Source organism: Athalia rosae, chromosome 3 (assembly GCF_917208135.1).
Source record: "Athalia rosae chromosome 3, iyAthRosa1.1, whole genome shotgun sequence".
Lineage (NCBI taxonomy): Eukaryota > Metazoa > Arthropoda > Insecta > Hymenoptera > Athaliidae > Athalia > Athalia rosae.
Genome location: NC_064028.1, coordinates 18051720 through 18075534, shown reverse-complemented (window position 1 = coordinate 18075534; position 23815 = coordinate 18051720). Strand labels below are relative to the sequence as shown.

The window sequence follows — 23815 nt, the reverse complement described above, 5'->3', positions numbered from 1 at the left end:
TGTAGGAAAAAAAAAAAAAAAAAAAAAACGAGTTAAAAATCAATCATTGCATCACACGTCGTAATAAGCTACGGGCTCGATTATACATTCGGTAACTCAATTTTCGTTCAAATTTCGATCCCATTGCGATACGAATAAAAGGGAGCGTTCGTGCGCTGACCCTACTGTATACAAACGACGTCGTTGTCATCGTTCAAGGATCCGTACACGTATATAATATAACTTTCACGTATAATTAATAAATCAACGTTGATTCAACCGTTTCGATGACACGTATAATATCCGTCGGTGAGTTCGGCAGCCCGATAATATTGCGGAATATAAATTACACTTTTCGGCAGGAATTAATCGATGGGCGTATACCTGCAGTTGATCATATTATACGTATATATATACCTTGTATTGCGAGAACATAATAAATCTCCGGGGGTGCGGAATTATATTATACGTACACTCGAAGTATGCAGGCGAACACGTATAAAATATTTCACATATATATATGTATATCTGACCGCGAGCCACGCAAAGATAACAAGTAAATACATATCGCGGCGAATGGATCGTATCCGCGCGGCTTGGGGGATTGTGTAACGGTAACCCGACAATTACGACATGATCGCGTTTTACGCGAGTAACGTATATAACCATGTGGTATTACAGCCATGCACCAACAATCGACACGATTACGCTTTGCGCCGTTCAAAAAAAAAAAAAAAAAGACAAAAAAAAAAATATATATATATATACATATATATAAAGTTGTAAACGCTTCGAGCTTTATTTCCACCGAAACAGATTTGGGACTTAACGTCGCGACTGCGGAACAGGATAAGGTAAAATGGGGGTTTTTCCACTCACCCATCCCCGTCCAACGTGATGGCGGTGTCGGCGAGGACTCTCAGAACGAGGCCTACCGTGGCCCTTGCGTGGCAATCTATACCGAGGAGACAACTTTCCTCGGCGTCTTGACGTCCCGTACAGGATACGACTACGAGGTAACGCGTCCTTCCCGGGTGGACAGACTCCAATTTTACGGCCTGAAATCAGAAATAGAAGAACACTTTACTCACTGAAATTTTTCATGCTTATGGATTGAGATTCCATATACTTCGCGTAGAGAGAAAAGAGAAAAAAAAAAAAGGGAAACGAAAAGAGCGCGGAATTACCGGATGCGGAGGGAATAGTGGTCGTTTCTGGCGTCGTTGCTGCGAATAACATATGTATGTATACGCGGGAATATAAAGCAGACGTGGACGTCTGTCCAACGACGAGATAATTATCCTCGTTGGCTGAATTATTATTGAGCAAGTTTTTTTTTTTTTTTCGTCTCTCACAACTATATAAGCAAGAAAGTTTTTCCCTCGTCGAGCACCGCCGTATTTAGCGAACGACCCTACATAATATACCCGCGTATAATATACATATTGTACGCAATGTAGATGGGTCTATAAATATTTAATTGCAAGAGCATTATACCCGATCTATAAATAGACGAGATATCGTATATCTCCAGCAGACATCGAGCCTCGGATATCGCGAGTAATAAATAATAAGCGGAAATGACGCGTGAGGTAATAGCGATGAAAAAACGGAAGTCTTCCAGTCGTCGCTGATTATAATATCTGTACGTAGGTATTACATGCACCCAATGTATTTTCTCACAGTTCTTCGACACCGGCATTATGAGATGAACGCGTAATAACTAGCGACAAGAAATGGATAAACTTTCGCTACGGGCGATAATTAATGTTATTGATCAATTGCAACTCTTTTCATTTTATTTCATTTTTTTTTTCTTCTAGTTATTAGTTTCCGCATAGACTCCTCGGAGGAAATATCAATTTTCTATGAAACGAACGATTTCCTACGAACGCCGGTGACTTTCCGGATAATACGAACAGAAAAAGCGCGTGCATAATGCGAGTTTGTCGAGTACGGGTTATAAACGTGTGTCCTGTGTAACGGGCGTTTAAACAAGGAAGTCACATACCATCGACGAGTCGAGTTCTATGTACACCTCGTGTACACCGGGCACGTGATATTCCCAGCTCGTCGTTGTAACGGAAATGGACTTTCTATTCGTGATAAACGTATTATTTATCTCGCACCTTCGAACGATGCTTGAAATTACGCGGATACTCGGATGAAAGAAAAAACGAATAGAAAATAAAGAAATTAAAAAATTGAAACGAGACGAGATGCGATCGAAGCGAGCTGATCGAAGATTGTGCGTACGTGCTGCATACCTCGGCAGATGTTTCCTTCTTTCGACAAGTTGTGATATTTTATAAATTTTATCGACCATATCAGAGAAAATTTACAACTTGTTAGCGAATAGTATTTGATAATGATAAAAATTATCGCTACAATTATCGTAGGTATGGCGATTTTGTAACATTTGTTTTACACGTATAATCTCAACAATGATATTGAAACTTTTTCAGGGTGCAGCGCGATTCGGCTCCTCTAAGAATCGTTGAAATAAAAATTCGCTCAATCACGACTCGGTCGTTATTCATTATTACACGTAACCGGTAATCGGTACGTACGTACAAACAAACCCGCGGCAGGACTAAAACTTGCTGCACCTGTACCTAAGCCTGCCGGACACGAAGTTGCACCGGCTGCTGCAACAGCTGTTGCACTTTGCAATCATATAATATCGTTTCTAATTGCTGACTGGTAATAAGAGAATACCTTATCTAAATTTATCTACCGGTCCGCTCACCCTGTACACTTTCTATGTACCTACGTTACGTATACTGTTAACATACCTGTGTCTACTCGGCAATCGACAACGCTTTAATCAAACACAATCGAGCATCAATTGAAAGAAACGAATGAACAAATAAGAGGAGGAAAAATTGACGCGAGGGGAACGGATTTATTCTCGCGTTTGAAAAAAAAAATTCTCACGAACGAATTTTCCTTCTTAAATCAAGAATTTTTTCTCCCCCCTCCCCCTATGATAACGCAGGGATCGATTCATCGATGATGGGATCTCGAGGTTCACACGCTATTTTCTTCAACAGCGGAGCGAAAACGCTCGTTTTTGCTACTGGCGAGCGGAGCAAAAACGAGCGTTTTCACCCCGTTGGTGGAAAAAGTAATTTAATAGTTACGATATTAATGGCGAACCATTACACGCTGTTTATGTACCTTTTCGCGGTGGTTAAATACGGAATCTCAGCGTACGATCGACAACGCCAAAGTATATGTGGGATAAGTAAGTGTAACAGCAGCAGCAGCGACAGGGGCACCGAGAGCGACAAGGTAGAATGGCGAGTAACGTGCACATGACAGTAGAACAAATCGAGCAAGGTGTTCACCTAAATACCTATCGGTGTGTTTATGAGAGCGTAATTCTCTTTGCTTCATAACTTTATATTATTATATACGTCAGTGGGTATTTATACAAGTTGGTATTTTACAATATTCGAGAATATAACAGTTGTTCGCGTCGGTAGATTACAGACGATCTTTTTATAACTATAAAAGTATGTAGGTATACTTCTACGTAGGTACAGGCAGACCATTCGTCGTCGTTATCGAGTTATATCGACGCGACGCGTGTATATTAATCTGAAAACTACTGACCTGAATCGTGCACAGGTTAAGTGAATGTGATAGCCGTAATTACACAGGAAATAACGAGCGTTTAGCATTATTTACAATATGTATCTTACGTATACGCGCTATCCCAAGATTGTATATATGTGTATGTATATTTTTTACACCCATGCGCGATAATGCACAAGTACGACCCATAATCGAAGAAATTGCATACATCCATCCCTGCGAACGTCCTTAGAAATTCCTCAAAATTTATACCACATTTATTTTCTCGCCTCGAAAATATACACCATACTTGCATACCCCACCCGGAGTTTGAAAATACCCGCGTTGTTTGACCGCTTATAATTAAAGTCAATTAAAGCGTCAACTTGTTTTCTCGGATAACTTAACGTTAAAATAATGAATATAGTTAAAGCCTGTCCATTGAAAGAGACAAAAAAATGAAAAATAAATAAATAAACCGCGAGAAATTGGCAGATCGTTGCGAGAACGGGAAGTGCTTTGTTCGGGTGGTTTACCGATCGAAAATCACCTTCGATACGTTTATCCGATCCTTGAGAACGGTTGATTATCATCAAACCGAACGAACGACTGCAGTGTGAAAAACTGATAACTCGTTTTTCACCCCGCGTGCTATAATTACCGTAACAATTTACAGTTCAACTAACACACCCGGTTAACTTGGTATCAATTTCTTTTCGTTTCTTTTACTCTTTTTCGCTTTACGGAAGGAACCGCTTATCGTTCTTATAAACGTATATTATTATAATTACCGAGTGAGTTCCATGTAAAACTTGGTGCGACGTTAATTAACGTTATTGGGGTTAACTGGGCGAGTTTATGTGACCCGGAAGTGCACCAAGAAGACTTGCCAAACAACTTCGAGAGTCTCGAGACTTCCGTCAAGTTAAACTCCCGACGCTGTGTGTATACAGTTTTTTTTTCATTCGTTTTATCCTCGCTTATACGGCATTTTTTCATCTTCTTTTTCTTCCGATTAATTACCGGTCGAGTAGAGGCAAATGACCGGCGAAAAGTAGCGAACCTTCGCGCTAACAAACGGCCGCGATTACCCAGCGATTTATGACGTTACAGGTGTGCGACAATCGACGATACACCAACCGTCCGTCGAAACTCTATATTTAGGCATCGGGAAACTCGGCACCATAATTGTCAACTTAACAGACGCGACTCGACCCAGTCGAACTCGCGGGGTCGCCAGCAACTGTACAACTTATTATTGCGTGCGTACGTGACGTATGTATATAGTATATATTTGCCTACGTGAGAAGTTAACGATATCAAGTTCAGTTTTACCGTAAAGTCAGAGGTACGTACGTACGTAAATGCACGGTAACTAACGGTAGGAATGGCGAAAATTTTCATCCCCGGTTGGTCGAGACTCGCCGATACGATTGTTATTATTATCGTAATTGAAAATGTTTTGAAACTCGACTCGTCGTCGTTATTTCGTGTATATATGTATACAGTATACTACGTGAATCGAATGAATTTTCGTCCGTTATGTCAAACTATGATAGCAAAACTTGGCCAACATGTACGTAGCAAGCATATGACTCGAGGACAATCGAAAGTCAGCTATTTCGGTCACGTTTATCGAGTCGACTTACTAACGGTGCAAAGAAAGAGTAAAGTTACGCTATTGCGGTAACATGACAATTACTCGCATGGCCACTTTCTAGTACCATTTCGCAAGATTTTTAAAATTCTCTTTTTTTCTCTCCGTCTTCTAATCTCTTTATCGTTTCGCGAACAAAATACGGTTGACGATCTTTTAATATTTGCGCCGGATGTCAAGTTTCGCGGGATCGTGAGGCGTGGAAAGTGCAGCGGTGCAGGGTAACACGGGGGAGATCGAATTTTAATTTATAATATTTTAGAGGGGAGAGGAGAGGAGAGAGATACTAGATCGGGATATTACATATCGGGATGAAATCTTCCCACGGCATTTGCGCAGCTTCGTTGGAACTCGAGACTCCCCCCCCCCCCCGCTAGACTATCGAGGATTTACCCGATGCCATTTCACCTGCTGCAATAGCTCGCTTCGCAAATCGAAAGTAGAAGGAAGAGTGTTATACGTGTGCGTACATATATCGCGGTAATATAATATTCCCCATACAGTTATTCGGATTAATCGAGTTGCAGTGCGTTTGTTCGCTGCAAAATAAATTCGTCGTAATTTATAATGTATACATGGAAAGCTCTGGCGACGTGCATCGACTTATACGATGAGAAAAAAGAAATGGCAAAAAAAAATCCGCAAGTCGCATCAAATTTCTTCGTCGCATAAATATACCGCATAATAATCCGGAAGTCAGAACCGCGTTTCCATCGCTCGGAAAGTACGAAAAATTCAAGACTTTTTCAAAACTTTGTAACACCTCGATTGACGTCCGTAGTATCGAATACGTATTCAGGGAAAATATCAAGTGGCTAGATGTATGTACGCGTACCTACTTTTATATTGTGTGTCAATGAGTCATCTGCAGTCCTACCTTAATGACATTATACCGTTCGTCGAGTTTCTCATATACATCGTCAGCTATTGTCTGTTTTGATGCTTATCATCTGGGTGCGAATATATTCCTACTACACATGTATGCACAGCAGCTGGGTGTAGGTAAGTGAGTACATCCTATGCATCGGTATAGGTAGGTATATGGACGTTAACGACGTGTTTTACCAAAAGAATTTTACGTGCAGACCGAACACACTCCTGACCAGACAACAATAGGCATCGAAATAGGCATCTTTATTCAAGGCGATCCATTCATGGTACGGACGACGAGACAACTCCTCCGATTAATTAGTCGTCGTGCCGTATAGGTATCCCAATGACCAAAACTTCAATTTTTATCGATCACTCGCCCGAAGATCACGGTCAACCCCGTCTGATTTTCGCCTCATCGGATCGAATCGTTGATAAACTCAGACCCGATTTCGTCTCGAGAGAAAAAACAGACGTCAATCCCGATCGAATTGGTCGTCTCTGTTCCGAATCCATGCCACGTATCGCGTACGCGCTATACGAAAATAAAAAAGGCATCGCCGGGTCGCTGCTATCTGGAATAAAGCTCTTGGACCGCACCGGACATTGTACTCTGGCAAATTATCATACAACAGATGTCAGACGGATTCGGTGCTGCACAGCGCGTGTCAATTCCGTACACCGAATTCATTGAAATTGCGATTACGTATCATAGCCTGCACGTGAACTTTTAACGTCAGAATTCTCGTGTGCTCGGTTGCATAAAAACAACGAGCCGCCCGGCTGACACGAAGCTCGGAATAATGTAACTAGTGGCCTAGTTTTTCTTCACGTATTAATACTCGTGCTCGAAGAAATAAGGAACAAGAATCGCAGCTATAGGAGAAGGACTTGCGCGAGTCGGGGACGAGGTGTATGGTAAAGTGTGCAATATACGTAGTGGGAAATTCTCTTCTCGTATGACGATACGGATCTTTCCGAGAAGGATGGCAATCGAGCAGCTCGCCTCGCCGCATTAGACTTTCGAAGAGCAATTCTTCAGGCGCGATTTGCACGCGCCGGTAGTCGCGACCCAAAGAGACCCCCGGTGCGGACCGAGAGAGGATTCTGGGATATTTGCAAAGATCGTTGGTAAAGGGAACCGATCCTACCGCGGGATCGTGGCACACGTTTGTAACTCGCAGCGTTTGTACACCGTATGGAAAAACGTGACTCAACTCACCGATATTTTATGCCGTAGTACGTACGTACACGGAACGGAGATCGAGAATTACGACACACCTGTTACAGTTCGCCGTTGAAATTACGGCGAGGCAAAGCGAATCGCGAATTCGATGCTCTAAACGATCGCGTAGCGGAGGAAAAAAAACTAGAAGGGAAAGAAAAACCGAAGACCAACGTCATCGGTAAGCGGCAGCTGTCTTCCGTTTTCGGTGTTCGATCTACGACACACCTGATCGGTCGTCGATGGGTTGATCGATCGAACCAGGAAACGGTGAGCGTTTTACCGTTTCCCGTCGGACGTCGGAACTGTACGCGATACCGATGGGATCGTTCGAAATGACGACGAGGAACGTGATTCGAGGCGTGTAGAAAATTAGTCTCACTTTCGAACGATCGATTTGTTATGTATTTAAAAGGGAATCCCCGCGGAGAGAAAAAATGTCGCGATTCGTGACGGAATTATTAAATAACGATTTTCGAACGGGAAATCGTTTCTCGATCATCGAACGAGTGTTTTAAAAGCGCGTGTACGACGTACGGTAAAGCGTACGCGATAAGCGCGGCAAACGATAAAAAGCGATCTTTGAATTACCGGCGCAAAAATCAAATATCAAATCGTTCTCTCTCGCAGCCAGCTGATAACGAACACATCTCTATACGATCGTCAGTTTAATTTGAACCCATCTTATCTGGAGATCGACGCAAGTGATAATTGTCTGCGGGCGAAAGGAGCTACCTTATTTGGTCATGGATAATAGCTCTCAGTTAGTGCGTGTAGCTGACTCATATTCTCTTATAAACATAGACCGCCGGCGTTGCAGCGTTCACTTGTACGTAACACAACTATGCACACACAACCGTACAAAATAAATTATCAACAAAATATTCAACGATGTAATTGAGCGAGAGAAAAAAAAAAGAAGCTTGCGGTTCTACCTTGTAACTGAAGTTTTTGTATCCCCCGCACACTATCGAACCCCGTTTCGTTTTTACCGAGGGGATGACGCTCGTTGGCGTTTCCATATTTTGTTCTTCTATATATTTTCAATTATAGATCCAAAGATTCGGATTCGATTTGTTTTGTCGAAATTTTAACCACTGGTCGGCGTACTCGTACGAAAATGTGAGGATATCAATCGTCGGTTCGTAGCCACGAAACACTTCATGATCGTCGCAATTGGTTTCTTCGACCCGCGAAAGACGATCAGGGTGCAATTTGGAACGATATATCGGTCGGACTGATGTCTGAACAAGCGGAACACACACATGTGTTCCGCGAAAGATTCGACATTTTATTTATGTACAGTGTACGTACGGTGTACCATCTCCACGTCGAAATTACCCCCACCAATATCAGATGATCGTTACGAGTTATCAAGCTCTTATCAAGTTGGTTAACAATTTTGGATACAGCGATTCTATGCGATAAGGCTATACGTATACGATTCTGGGAAACTTAAGAATTCTTATTCTCTTTTCATCGGGTGCCGTTCGATAAACGGCTAAAAAAAAAGGTTTCAATTTCCAACGCGTAGATTACGTCCGCGTCGTAGGATATTGTATTTATATTTGTAAACGCGGGGTGTGAAAAACGACGTCGGGCTTTTAGCGCGCTTAGTTTAATCCGTGGATAGGAGCTTTTAACGGTATCCAATTTGTAGGGACGTGACGAATTTCGTTTAAACGGAATGATTCGAATATGAATTGAAGTGAAAAATCTGTTTAAAAAAGAAAAAAAAAAACGAAAGAAATCAGATAAAACACGAGGCTTTTGAGCCGTCCGAAAGCGACCCCTAAAACTCGTGGATTTCGAACCCCCTTCTGCTCAATTGCCACGCACAAGTGAACACGCACGCGAATGAAATTTTCGATACGAACGAGACGAATACGTTGGCTTATTCCCCTTCGACCTTGGCGACCGTTATACCGTTCCCGATGAATCTAATTTGGGCAAAATCACCCGGTATAGTTGTTATCCAATTGGCCTCGTGACCGTATCGCCGTATTGCGTGGTAGGTGTCATTATACATGCGAAGTGAATGAAAAGCAAATAGAGAAGTTATACGACACGAGCTGACTTATAATTTTTGCGGATCCGAAAGATGAAAGATTCACTTCCACCGTCAGAATTTTATATACTCCCTATAAAAATGCAGAGGCGCAGCGGTGCGAGGGTACGTTTCTTTATCGAGGGGTTTCAATTGGGTTATACTCTTTAACGGATGTGCCGCGGCAAGCCATACATTTACGTCTGCTGAGGAATCGGATCTTTGTGAGAAAATTGAGAAATTTTCAAAATTGTTAATCTCGGTACAAAATTAATGGGCTATTCGAATACCGAGCATAGTTGAATCGCGTGAAATTACGGTGGCTGATATAAAATAAATAAAATAAAGAAGATAATAAAAAAAAAAAAAAAAAAAAAAAAAAAAAAAAAAAAAAAAAAAAAAAAATGAACACTTTGGGGCCTTGGAAGTGGAGCAAGTTTATCGTATGTCGTGGTGAAACTCAAAACGAGTCTCGCGACATTTTGACTCCTCGTAATTAATCCACGCGGTGTTAATTACAGGAGGTACCTACTAGGGCAGGGCGCGGCCCACTTTACTCGCAACTACTTCCTAGAGTCTAGACCAGTAAAGACGACTCGAGACTCCGGAGCAGATAGGTAACGTAGCCGAAGCAGTCCACCTGCGGCATTCGATGAGAAGAGAAAAAAAAAAAAAAAAAAAAAAAAAGGGAATAAATCAGTGAAGAAACACAAAAAGTAGAGTCTCCCGTTACTTTTTCATCGGACAGAATATTCCAGAGAAATTTTCTCCGATCTCGTATGGAATATAATGGTGTTACCCGTATCCTCCAAAAATGTGGTTCGCCCGATTCTTTTTTCTCCGGGTTTATCCTTTTTTCTTTATTTCCGTTTGGTTTGACTCTGGAAACGCCGCGATTCCCACAGTTTTATATCATCGGTGGAATCGAGTGTAACGTTACCAGAGGTGGTTAAACGAGGTGTGAGAAATTGAAAAATTTAGGGGCTCTCGTACGTGGCGACGGTACAGCAGCGGCAGCAGCAGCAGCAGCCGTAACGAAGGTCTCGCCCGCTAGCTGCATTTGACACTTTCCCGAGGTTAATGTCCCGAATCATTCGCCTCGTCGAATTAACTCGAGACTTCAACTCGTCAGGGCAACCAAGTGAGCACAGCCGCCAAGTCTCGCGCACCGAAAAGGAAGAATGTACTCATGGACGCAATTAATTCCACTGTGCTGAACAGCGGGGTGTTTTTTTTTTTTCCCCCTTTTTCTTTTTCCTCTTGCTTCCTTTTTTCCTGGTTTTTTATTTTTTTTTCTTTTTTTTTTTTCTTTTTGGTACACGTTTTACGAGGCATACCTTAGATACCTATACAGACCCACGTAATAACTTGTATAACGCGTATGAGCAGCGTGTTTTGTTTGACAATTTTTCGTGAAACCCGCAGCATCTCGTGTGTCGACGAGTACCGATCGCCAAACCACTGCGATATCCACACGTAGGTACAACTCACTGTCCGAAATAATTCACACCACGGTGAAGTTGTGCGGTCGAACGAGAACAATTTTCCTGGATTACGAACTGCAACGAAAATCAGTTTTGCGACAAAAAAAAAAATTTTCGTTACTGAATAAACAGGTAGAAAGTTTTGATGATTAATTTTGTAACACGGTGTGGTATATAATATAGATACTTCATTCATTCCGCGTTCCATTAATCGTAGGAGAAAATATAAATGAATAACAACGTTTTATAATTAATAAGTTGCACGATGCAGATCGCACGTTAAATCAAAAATTCAACGTATTAATTATTATCAAGACACGCGATCGAAATTTTATTATAAAAAGTTTGCGTTCCAACCGTTTTGAGATTTCATTCAACGTGTCGGTATATATTTACTAGTAGCTACTCGTAACGAAAATTCTCGAATAAAAACCCCGTCGGGTCCAAGTTATTTAATTAATGAAACTCGTTATAATATTTCAGCGGAATATTAACCCGGTGATTACGCAACGCGTCAGTTTCGGGTAATAAAATACACGTGAATCGTGTCGAAGCGACGGAGAGGCACACACACACACACACACACACACACCTTTGAAACAAGCTTGTCGCAATTTCTGTGTCGCGTGAAACAAACGACGCGTATTCAACGTGATTTAAAAAGTCAATAATTTTGACGAAGGTGTAACGTCGACGAATTAATTATAATCGTCGAATTGCCGCGATGCGACGATTTGTTATTAATTACATCGGAGGATGCATGTATACGTTAAATCTTCGCGAAATCACCTCGACGATTTCGCGGCGATGAAAAGGTGACGGCAACACGCCGGGCCCGTTGAGATCCATAAATCAACTAATTACTCGAGTATTATCTTAGGATTTCCATTAACATTCCGTGCTCGTCAGCGTTACAATCTGGCGCGAGGAGTCCTCCTCGTCTCGGGCGATGGGAGCCGTAGACGAAGTAGGGAATATACACGATATACCGAGTACGAAGCAACGTGCAGGAGTGCGGATTTCTCGAAGGCTTTCCCGTGGGCGAACCGGGTCCTCGTCTCTTCCTCCTTTTATTATCCCGCTTCTTTTCACCTCTTCGCCTCGGTCTCCTTCCTGTAAACCGCAGCGGTGCCGGAGTCATCGTTACCGTCGAAGAATCGCGAGGCATGTACGTAAGTAAGTGAAAAAAAATTATTCCCCTCGGAGGGTAAGAACCGCGAGTCCGAATAGAGCCCCCCCTCGCATGACGCATCGAATAAGTGTGTATACGTATGTACGTAATTGCGGATATTCAGGAGTATGAAAACTCGCGATAATATCAACGAGCGTCAGGAGGTTTAACGTAACTTCGACGTATAAACCCCGGCCATCAATCGGCACGCAAACTAATTTCAGCCATTACATGCGACTTTATATCGTTTCCTCCGATCGAACGAAAAAGGAGAAAAAGTAAACGAAAACTTACGAGAATAAATGGCTCTCTCGCGGTCTTCGATTCGAATATATGCGAATTTTATCGTCGATTGTTATTTTTACTTTTCTCCACCCCTTCCGAGCGTCGGTTTCTGTGACCTCGAAAGGTCACGGCTGACGAATTGTTTTTTCGCTGAATTTTTTGTCACGTTTCAAACCACTCGGGAATTAATGCGTCTCGAGCCAAAATGTCGCTGACCACGAAGTGATCCATTTCAATGATTGAAAAAAAAAAAAGATTTCAGGAAAATCCCTGGGGAATTTCTCCGCAGGGAAAGAGAAAAAGAGACTCGAATTTTGTCAAATTACCATAACTACGTGTACGACTGTTAAAAAGTTTAAATCGTTTCGCGTCGGGCGATCGTTTCCATTTATCGTTACCGCGAGGGTTCGAGGTTCCGCGTAATCTAAAACTGGACAAGGAAGTTCACGAAGTAAGTAGATGTATACGGGTACGTAGTCGGTAATAAGAAGAGAAGGAAAAAAAAGATCCGGGTCGCGTTGTAACGATCGAGTAAACGAGGTTTTTTTTTTCTCGAGGCGAGTAAAGTTTGCCATTTCATTCCGCAAAAGGAATAAATTGAAGGTATGTCAATTTTTTTTGTTTGTCATTGAATAATTATATCGACGCTCTCAGAATCAGCAGCGACAACCGTCGCCTAAATAGCGCACCATTTACGGACATGTTCCGACATAATAGGCTCACGTTATACGTTGCAACAAAAGGATCTTACTTCGATTCGTGCAAATAAGCTTTTATTGTCGTCTAAAATACCCGGTACCGTGTCAACCGCGCAGGTAAAAGAGTGCGACCTGCGAGTCGGCTGATCGTCGCACAATTGTAAGTCAATTACCGAGGAAACCAATGTGACAATTCATCGGCCGGATTGCTGGTCGTTCAATGGAAAATGTGCACATCGAATACCCGTAAGTCTCCTTATCAAACTAAACGCGAGGAGATTTCAAAAACGTACAACAATGAAAATAGAAGCAATCGATAAGAATCGCCTTGTTTTACGACGAGGGGTAGCTCTGGTCGCGATAAATTTCCGACCAAAAATAGAATCCGTATATTTATGGGAGTCGTGAGAGGAAGATGCAGATATATATATATATGTATATAAATACTTTTATTGCAGATCGAAGAGCGCCCCATAAAAAAAGTAACTCGCAATCAGTTTTATAAATAAAAAGTTTCAAGTACAATACTTCTCTCCGCGAACGTCCGTATACATACGTATAATACTCGGGGGCTATTTTATACCACAGATAAGAAACTTTCGATCGAACGGTTCTCCGAACTTCCAATTTACGTTGTGTTTCGTTCTCTACTTTTTTGTCCAACTAATAATAATCGAGGATATTATCAGAGGTCGTCACTCGCGAGAGACGCCACTGCAGGGATCAAGGAGCGCGGATCACGCGTAAAACTTCGAACACACGCCTCCAGACTTTAAAATCTCGATCTTCGGCAAGGAGGTCATCGAAACGCGCCCCTAGGGCTTCCGGTCTATGCCATACCGTCGCTGGTCGCTGCGAAGGAGCCCATAGCTCAAGCCGAGATCTAGTTCTCCGCAACTGCACACAGGATATATATCGACAGACATACGTGTAGGTATACACATATACCCACATTCGTTTACTTCGTTACTTCGCGGCAGCGGAGACGCGTCGGTCTAACCGGTTGACCGCAGCCGTAACAAAATCCGGAATCGATTTCAGCAAAATATCGCTTCCGCTCGATCCTCTTCTTCGAGCGAATGAAAAACCGAATCCAATATATTCCGAACGACGAGTCTATTGTTGTTCCGAGGATCGAATGTCCGCGTGGAGGAAACGTGTCGCGTCGAACGACGATCGTTGGGAGGTTCGAACGCTTCGGGCGAACTACGGGTGTAGTCGTAACCGGACTCCGAATGTGCGGCGGTTCGAAGGATACTGCGGATGATTAGAAGAAGATTGGACGATCTCCCGGTAGAGAAACGCCGGAGGAGTGAAAGTAGCTGAAAACATCAATACGGTAAACGATACACGATGATGAACCGGTAGCTGCAATTGCTATTGCAACTGCAACTGCATACGGCAGCTGCGCCAGCGGACGATCGAGATAATATGCGAGGAGTAGGTGTGTAACCGAAGATAATGTCGACGAGAACGACGGACAGGACAGCGAAGAAAAACGATCGAGCTCCGAGGCGTGTCCTGACGATACGTACGTACGTACACCGCAGAATTCATGTCGGCGAGATGAACGGCGTGACATGTAAATTTTCAAGACGATCGCGCGACGCACGTCAAAACTCATTGTCGCAAGTAGGTAGTAGGTGAACGGTAAATGGTATGTGTGTGTACGTTTCTCCAAGTGCTTTTGCGAGCGAATATTAAACGGCCATCGAATGAATAAGAAGATGAGTATTTCCACGAATATCGGTTGATCAATTTCGCCTCGACTCTATTCGGAATTCTAAATATTACCCAATGATGGAAGAGTCGGATTTCTTAGACGAGGATCGCGTAACTTCATTCAAAACGTACATCGCACGGACAGAAGACTTTCGGACGATATTAGAAAATCTGTCAAAATCACAAGTGAAACTCCATAACTCATTTTGCTGTACTACGCATCGCACTTTCGATTTCGTACACAACATCAGCATAAGAAACATCGTCGATCGACGATCGTGAAAAATCTAGTAGATATACGTAAAAGTATTACAAGCGGAGGATGCGGTCGGAATATCGACATACCTCACATTCGATAACGTATACCAGAAACGTATCCACGGCCTGACCTGGATTCCGATAAGTCAGACTCGTTACGGGGGCATACGGTATTAAGTGCAAAACCGGCAGCCTTGGCCCGCTCGAGGGTTTCGGAATAAGATTAATCTCTTCATCCCGGCATCCCTACGTCCTAAAGGGAGCCTCGGGGCTAAACGAGGAATGCCAAGTGTCACAGAAGTGAAAGACCTGCTTCGATTTATCGTAGCCAATTAATGATCTCCGAGCAACACGAACCAACTGTACACGGCGAAAAATAAAGAAACGCGATTCGCGCCCGTGTTGTAAGAAAAAAAAAAAAAAAAAAAAGGATTCTTTATCAAACCACACCTGTAATTGCTTGCGCTATTGCATTTTCAACGAACAATTTCACTTGTGTACGATGAAAAAAAAGAAAAAAAATATATACGTATACACATCTCGCGAATAAATATTGAATTAAAATTGACTTCAATTAAATTGGACGTGAAAAATAGTACGGACACACTTCTCCTGTAAATGCGTGCGAAATACGTACAATATAATTCAATATCTCGACAGAACACACAATTCGGAGTCCAATTAGTTTAACCTTGAGGTTTTCAAGGATCCGTCGTCCTCCTGTTATTCCTTCGGTGGGTTGGGTATTTATCTCGCTGCCGAAGGTAATTTCGGTACCCGTTCCAGATCACAGAGTAGTCGAAATTCGATAATTTCGACCTACGGACCAAACAAAAGTCGGCAGCTGGCGATGGAGGGACGAAAATTTGCGACCTTACAAAGTTGGTTAAAACTTGCAACAACGGGTGGTCCGCAAAGGGCGGGAGGATTCGCGGAGGTTGCTTTGTATCATCGTGACGGCGGAGAAAATCGTTAAGGTCGAAGGATCCCTGGCCCGAGGCCAAATAGAACTCGACTCTTCGACGTCCGACGTAATAAAAATAAAGAAAAAAAATTTCGTCCTTGCTCCAGTCTACCGGCTCTCATCCCTGCGCGAGTTATATCCTTTTCGCGAAAAAATAAATAACCGAAAAAAATAAAGAAGCGAATAAGTGAAGCAGCCGCATCCTTCGACGTGAAACCAAGTGACAAAACGACAGCTAACGCGGCTTATCCTTTGCAACAGTTTAACATGACACACACGCCGCTAAAAGAATATACATATATATATAAAGTTCTAGAACTTATACGGATGAGTTTGACGTGTCGCGACGCGACGTAAGGAGAATAACGATCCGCACGTGTGGGTCCTGAAACTGCACTCTCATGGAAGATATCCGACCGGTTGAAGGCTTGATTAGGAAATAAAGATTCTTAAACAATTATGACGACTCGATGACCCAGACTTCGCAACGACCTCGTTTCATTGACCTACACTCTGCGTCAAGATAGGCAGTAGGTAACCACGATACGTCTGAGAATCTTCGTCGTCCTCGTCGTCGTCTTCTTTCGCAGCCACAGAGAGTTCATCATCTCGCACGTGATGAATTTTTTTCGCATCGAGTATACCTCGTAACCCGTGCACGAGGTGAATAGAAATCTTCGAACTGCTCGCACGACGAGATTACCAGCCTCGGGAAGAAGAGTTGAGGAAAGAAAATTGCTTTTCTTCGCACGAGATGCACCCCACCCATCCGACTCGACGAAAAAGCGGAAGAATCGATTAGCCGCTTTGGTGCAAAACAAAAGTGGGAATTACGTTCCATATGAATTCTCTGCATTCAAATGTGAAACATATTACGCAGGGTCGAATAGAAACAAAAAGATTCTAAACCATAGAAACGTACGACGCACTTCAATGATATATATAAAGAGCTAGAGCGACGTGAGGGGGGGTTGGCGTATTATATGCAAATTTGTATCAATGACAAAATGGCTCAAGGAGATAAGCGTCGCGTACGTAGTACGACGTCGTCGGTAGCAGAAAGTGGTCCGCTACATGGAACGAACGTTAGCGTATAAGTAATTTACTACACGGTACGTAACGTGTGTTACAGTATAACATTTCATAGGTTGGAACTTTACTCGTATTATTGGTGTACGTGTATACCGGCTAGGAAATAAAAGGCGTGTGGTGTGGTCGTCGTATATTTGTCCATGAATAAATCGAGCTTTCCGCAACACATGGACGCAACGCGGTATAGTCGCAATGCGGCGGCTATCGCTCTATAGTTAACAAATCGACGAACCACCGCGACTGCACAACTTCTAGAGAGTCCGACAAACGAACGAACAATATTCGAGCGTAGGTGCAGTAGTTCTCTTAGAATCGCGACTACTACCGACTGCATTGTCAGACGTGGCGCCTATTATACGCCGTCTGCTTTTCAGCTACTATATAGCTTAGCCCAACTCTTTACGTTTACGTCTCGTTAATCTTCGCCTTATATATTTCCAATCTCGTATATCGCATATGTACCTATACATGGCACGGAAAGTGGTTCGCGGTACGCGACACCGGAGACTGTAAAAGATTCAGAGAAATATCCGGATATAAAGATACGGAGAGTAAAAAGAGAATGAAGAGAAAAAAAAGAGGGAGATATGTTCAAAAGCGTTCAAAATTGGCATACCTGTAACAGGTAATTGGTAGCTTGTTATTCGTGCACGCTTCATTGAACTCGTTCGATGCGGTATTATGGCGGAGTGTACGTACAATTTTAGGGGTAATTCCTATCCATTCACGGATGTCAATGACCCCCGTCCGCGTATCCGTTTTTGTTAAACGTTCCTCTGCTTCTCTTTCCGGGACATTTCCGTTCGACGCGACAGTTTTCATCGGTCGTCCGTACGTTACATAATCCACCGAACTGGATGTACACCGTGGCAAACATAACGATTGCTCCGATTTCGAGTAAAAAAGCAAAAAATGTGAAACTTTTCTGAGCAGAACTACAAAACACAAGCACATCGTCGATTGCACGATTTTCGATCTGGACGCCGATCCGTCGTCGGAAGTCGTGCACGTTCGATATCCCGCAGTGCGGACGTCATTCGTTTCCTTGGGATGTAATAATGAGCACACATTTAGAATATCATCGTATAACCGCGGTAGCGGTACCGCGATACCGCGTTCGAACAATGAAACGGCTACCGCAGAGTGCTGCAGTTGCGAAACTCGATACACCGATGCAATTGTTCGTCATAAATTTATGAGCATCCGAATTAACCGAACGTACGCTATGTAGGTAGGTATCCGCGTAATACCTATGTGACGCGTACGTCACGATATACCTTCGTAGGTATAATAATTTACAACGCTCGTCGGAAGATTAATTAACGCTTTCGTTGATTAGTGCTTTTACGTTAAGCGATTCAAGGCCTAATTTCGCTATATATAATAAACGTGTCGATGACGGTTGCACACGCGCATGGGACACCGGGGGTACGCGTAGACGACGGGTCACGTAAATTTGCAGTAGCACGTAAAAAAAAAAAAAACCTCGTATGGATCGCGCTTTGAAATTTACATCGGGAAGTCTTTTTCTTTTCTTTTTGCTTTCTTTACAAAACGAACGTGCGGTAACGATGATAATTCATTCGAAGAGCGGAGAGCGAACGATCATCGACCCAAAAACGTTCTGAAAAGGGTTCCCTCCTGAAAAGCGAGCCACGATATCAATCGAACTCGAGAGCCATTAAATCGCATTACTTCGATATACGCGTCTAGATTACATCGCGGGCAACGTGTAACGAGTTTGAACACGAGTTCCGTCGTTTTTGACTATCGACGAAAACTCCGAGATATATTTCGAATCCGATTCTACGGAGCTTGACGCACGCATCGCCAAAAACTGGGGTAGATTATAAATTTAGATTCATCGATTCTCTAGCCTCATTGATATCACAGGAGTTGAATATATGTGACATAAATAAGCCTTGAATATGATAATTTTTGTCATTTATATTGTTACCACGACGCACGACACGAAACACGGTATAAGATGAGTTTCTATACATACAATACGAGCACAGCTATGGCTGTACATACATACGTGTATAAATATCGTACACGTAATTACGGTACATGTATAAACGCACGGTGTAAATATAAAACGACATATGTATACGCACGTGACTATGCATATGTATATATATATGTATGTGTTTATACACGTCACACGTGGTTGTATGTAGCTATATATATATTTATTGGTTCAAAGTTATTACCTTATTCCCGTATTGAAAGGAACATTTACTACACAACACCTGATTGAAAAATTTGTTATATACTACACCCGTACTCGCTGGCTCACTCTTGTCTCACGTATACACGTGCGCGTAAAGGCTACGCAAACAAGTCCTGGTCAGTAATCGTAGTTTTTCACACCCAGAGATACGCAACACACGGACGTTTCGATGTGTACAGGGTAATGAGTAACAGCTAATGCAGCGATTTGCTGAGCTGCCGTCGCGTACCAAGAATTTCCGTAATCGCCATTTGCGGATATTCAGATGTACGTACTTCGAATCGTTGGCGAGAATCGAGATCCGAATCGCGCGCGTTGTCGAGTTACTCGACTAACTCGCCGTACGGAGAACGAGATGAGGAGAAGTAAAAAAAAAAAAAAATTACAATATTAATTTGGGCGACCTTCTTCTCGCTGAGTTTCTGAGTTTCGTTGTGAAAAGTCTTTTTTTTTTTACCTTCGCCAGCTTGCCCTCGTTCTTAATTCGCGTGGAGATACAAAAGCGATTCGCGCGAAAGCTGCAACAGTTGGTGCAGCAAAAATACGTACGGTTACCGCGATTATTCGACCGATAAACCCGATATGCAACGAATCCTCTTAGTTTTTTTTTTTTTTTTCTTCTTCCATAAAATAAGTCGCAGGGCTGCTCAAAGTCCCACTAAGGATCACCTGCCCCGCCACCGTACTTACGTATATCTGTATAATGCAGAAGCTGAGTGATGAGAACAAAAATTGAACGCATTACAAAAGCAGCAGCTGCGGAGATCGCAGGAAACGTAAAAGCGTGAAAATTCTTACAAATAGTATAGGAAAATCTAGGCAAACCATAGGAAACGTCGAAACTGAGGTATACCCCTACTCGCGTCGGCTACAGTAACGGTACAACAGGAGGAAAAATCAACGTACGAATAAAGAATTACGTCTACGTACGTACCCGTGTACGTGCAAATTCATACGCAAGCTGCACGTTTCAACCGTGACCTACAGCTCCGCGACCTCCGACCTTCGACCCACGCGTCGGCTGTGCCTAATCTGCGAACATTGCGTCCGCCAATTACCCTCGTAAAAGCACGCGTCGCTGACTTATAAAACCCGGAGCTAAATTCAGTGATTATTATACACACGGAACAGGCGAACATTTCTACCGGGAATTAAAATATACGCCGAACTCGCGTACGGGCCTCATCATCTCTTCGGAATATCGATCCGACGCGAATTGTAATTTCAGAACGTGCGGGCCGCACATCCGATTGGTTGTTATTCACGGTGTGTACGGATACTCTGCATATTACCGCGGTTGTAAACTGGAATCATTTCGTTTCGCTTTTCAACTTTTGAGAGTCGCACTATTTTGACTCGCACACAAACTTCCAGTAGTCAGAATTTCACCTGCAGATGCAATCGTTCAACGTGTTCGATGCTTGCGGTCGATTGTTCCGAAAACTATCGTACGAAATAAAGAAATAATTATCCACGTACGGATTGCACTCACCATTTTCAGAGTCTCTTCCGGCCTCAGAAGATAAAACATGGACTGTAGGTGTTGCTGAATGTCGCATCCCGCCGACGAAACGCGCCGCGACGGCCTGGCCCGTTCGTTCGGAGGTAGAACCAGAGCGGCGCCTTTCCCAGCGAAGTAACACTCGCTGAGACTGAAAAATTCAATGATACGATACGGAATTAGCGTCACCTTGTTTCGATAGTCGAACGCTAGGTTCACATGAAATGGGATGATAAAATTGAGAAATACGAGTACACGCGTGGGTAAAATTTAAGACGAATTCACCGCGGTTCTCAAGACTCGTATACAGGTACGGCAGATTTTGGTGATCGAGTAATGGATAGTTTTTCGACACGTATTTCCAGAAAAAAAACTGTACATCCATCGAATTTTACGTTATTATCGCATCGAGGGCGAATGTGGCGGTGGTTCATTGACCGTGTAATAAAAGAATGACGGGGATACAGTAATTAAGATAATAAATAAAGATAAGGTCATCGCGCGTGGCGCTAGTGGTACACCGACAGAAGCCATAAAAATAAATCAGTGACAACGAGGACGATACACGGGGAAAAAAGAAGGAAAAGAAAAAAAAAGTTAATAATCGACGACCTCGTGATACATTCAATAATATATCTATACGTATCTGTTCTACAAATTTTTTTTTTTTTTTGTCCATCAACTTCCATCAATACGTTTTCATCAGCATTGATTGAAGGCATTGATTTATTTATGTTTATTTTTTTTCTTTCTTTTTTTGTATCGAATATGTACCAACTATAAATGATCGATTTATTGAATATTAGCAAAGGAACGATGATGACCCAACCGAATAATAAATCATCGCAATTTATTTTTGAAAAAAAACTCAATAAACGAAAGAACCTTAAAATATCACCTACTTCAGAGGGACGAGACAAATTTATATTCTTAGAACCTTTCGCTCGTATAATTAGTCCGTTTGGTTACCTGCGTACAGAATTAGGTATAAGCATTCGCTTCCTTTTTTTTTTCTCTCTTAAAACATTTCTAAAACTCGGTACTTAAAGAAACCACGGGTAGGATATAAGGTACCTATAATGGGCCCGGAGGGCGGAGGAGTGGAATTCATTGTATTCAAATATATACACGTATATACGTGGTATATACGGCTAAAATGTATGTACAGAAAGCGCCGCGGTACACAAAACGGACGGGACGTCGAAAAAATAATTTGAGAGGTCTATCCCGCAGGTATTTTTTTCTTCACGCTGGGCGTAACGCACACAACCGTCGCTTCGGTCTCTTCCCCTTGAACTTCGACGAGTCGCGTTATACTCCCATCCTACAAAGTGGCGAAAGCAAGTGCATAAATTTTCTCACACACACACATTCGAGCAACGGCTCGCCGCCGTTACGTACCGCACCGCCCGCGCTTAACCAAACGCAGAAAAAGCAGACCGATCAAACACCCCGCGTGTATTCGAAAAACAAAGAACAACCTTTTCCTCCAATATTTGCAGCGGCTATCGGCTCTGATCTCCCCTCCGAGATTTTCCGATCGGAAAACGGTGAGAATTAGCGAATGGACGAACAGAAAGAAACAGATAGGGGAAAGAAGCTGATCGAAAGCGCGAGGGGAGGAATCCGTCTGCCGTAAGACTCGTGAATACGCTCTTCCTGTGGCGCGGGGGCTGGAGGTGAAGGTGGGGGTGGGGGGAATAAAAGGTTCGGGATGAAAAATTTCTATAGTATTTGCCCCCCTCGTCTTCCATCTCTCATCTCCCTGCGGATCGTTTCGTTTCTACGGGACGCGACGCACGAATCGTTTACCCGAGAATTTTTATGCCCCGTTCGCGCTGCTGCTGCTGCTGCGGAGGTGGAGGTGGAGGTGGAGGAGGAGGAGGAGGAAGAAGAAAGGAGGAGTTAGTTTGAGTGAAAATAAAAAGAATGAAAAGAAAAAAAGACCGAGAAAAAGATAGTCGAGACAGCTTATACCGGTGAAGAAGACGAGACGCTGGCGATGAGAAAAAGAGACGGAGAGGAGAGCAACAGCCCCGACTTGCTCTACAGAATTTAGCGCAGGGTATCATCGACTTGGAATGTCTCGACCGTTGGACTATGCCTTGTGTTCCTTACTTCGCCGCGTACATTCCCTTTATTCTGACCGTTCGTTTTTCCGTATTATACTTGTGTCATTGAGCAGAGAAAAATGAGAGAAAAAAAAAAAATATAAAAAATAACATCCAACGGGGGAGAGAGAGGAGTACGGATTTTGCGTCAACCGATCTCGCGGAATTGCAAATCATCTCAACTACGTTGAAATGGGATGACGAATTTTGAGAATATGAAGAAAAATAGAAAAAAAAAAAAAATAATAATAGAGAGTGAAAGAAAATCACTTCAAACTGCAGTTCGGCTGCATGGATCCTCTTTTTCCCAAAGTTCCCGACCGCACATGCCCGTGGACACGCGTATATATACATAAGAGACTTAAAATTGCCCGGATCTGCTGTCGGAAAGACGAAAATACATTTTTATTTGCGTACAGACGACGGTGGACGCGAACGATGCACCGAGTAGTAGAGGCGCAGCTGCAGGTGCGCTAAAATTGAAGCGATACGCTAGGTATGAGAAGATAATTCTGCCCGCCGAAAATATTTCGCCAAAAATAACGAGCCGACGATTCTCTCCACGAAGACAATGGTACGAAAACTTGCTGTAAATTATCATTTTGTTGGTGAAAAATATTCGAATAACCACATAGGTAGACATACATATATATATATATGTATGTATAGTTTTAACGCGAAAAGAGGATGTGAATAAATATAGCTATACGTGTGATACGTAGAACAAAATTTTAATCTGCAGCGGCGACACAAAGCCGCATAAATTTGTAACGATATTTTACATACGCAGAGACATTATAGTTATATGTGCGTAAAAATATCACGTAATTATACCGCAGTGTATTATTTGCGGAAAGATCGGCGAAGCGAAAAGGACTTTCACCTCCTATAAATGTATATAATGTGATAACCGGGCGAGAAATAATAACAGACGAACGG

At 42.8% G+C, this 23815-nt stretch overlaps 1 protein-coding gene across 11 annotated transcripts in view; it reads right to left on the bottom strand.

Annotated features, from left to right (window-relative positions):
- Positions 1-23815, bottom strand: part of LOC105690570 (protein phosphatase Slingshot) — a 110236-nt gene that overhangs the window by 19699 nt on the left and 66722 nt on the right. For 10 of the 11 annotated variants that reach the window (XM_048652711.1, XM_048652710.1, XM_012408481.3 and 7 more), the window contains 2 exons: positions 20757-20916; positions 859-1037 (listed from right to left, as the gene is read on the bottom strand). In XM_048652711.1, coding sequence (XP_048508668.1) covers positions 859-1037; positions 20757-20916 — 339 coding nt within the window. Of the gene's footprint in view, positions 1-858; positions 1038-8245; positions 8516-20756; positions 20917-23815 lie in introns of those variants that run through there. The other variant, XM_048652715.1, reaches the window with a different exon arrangement.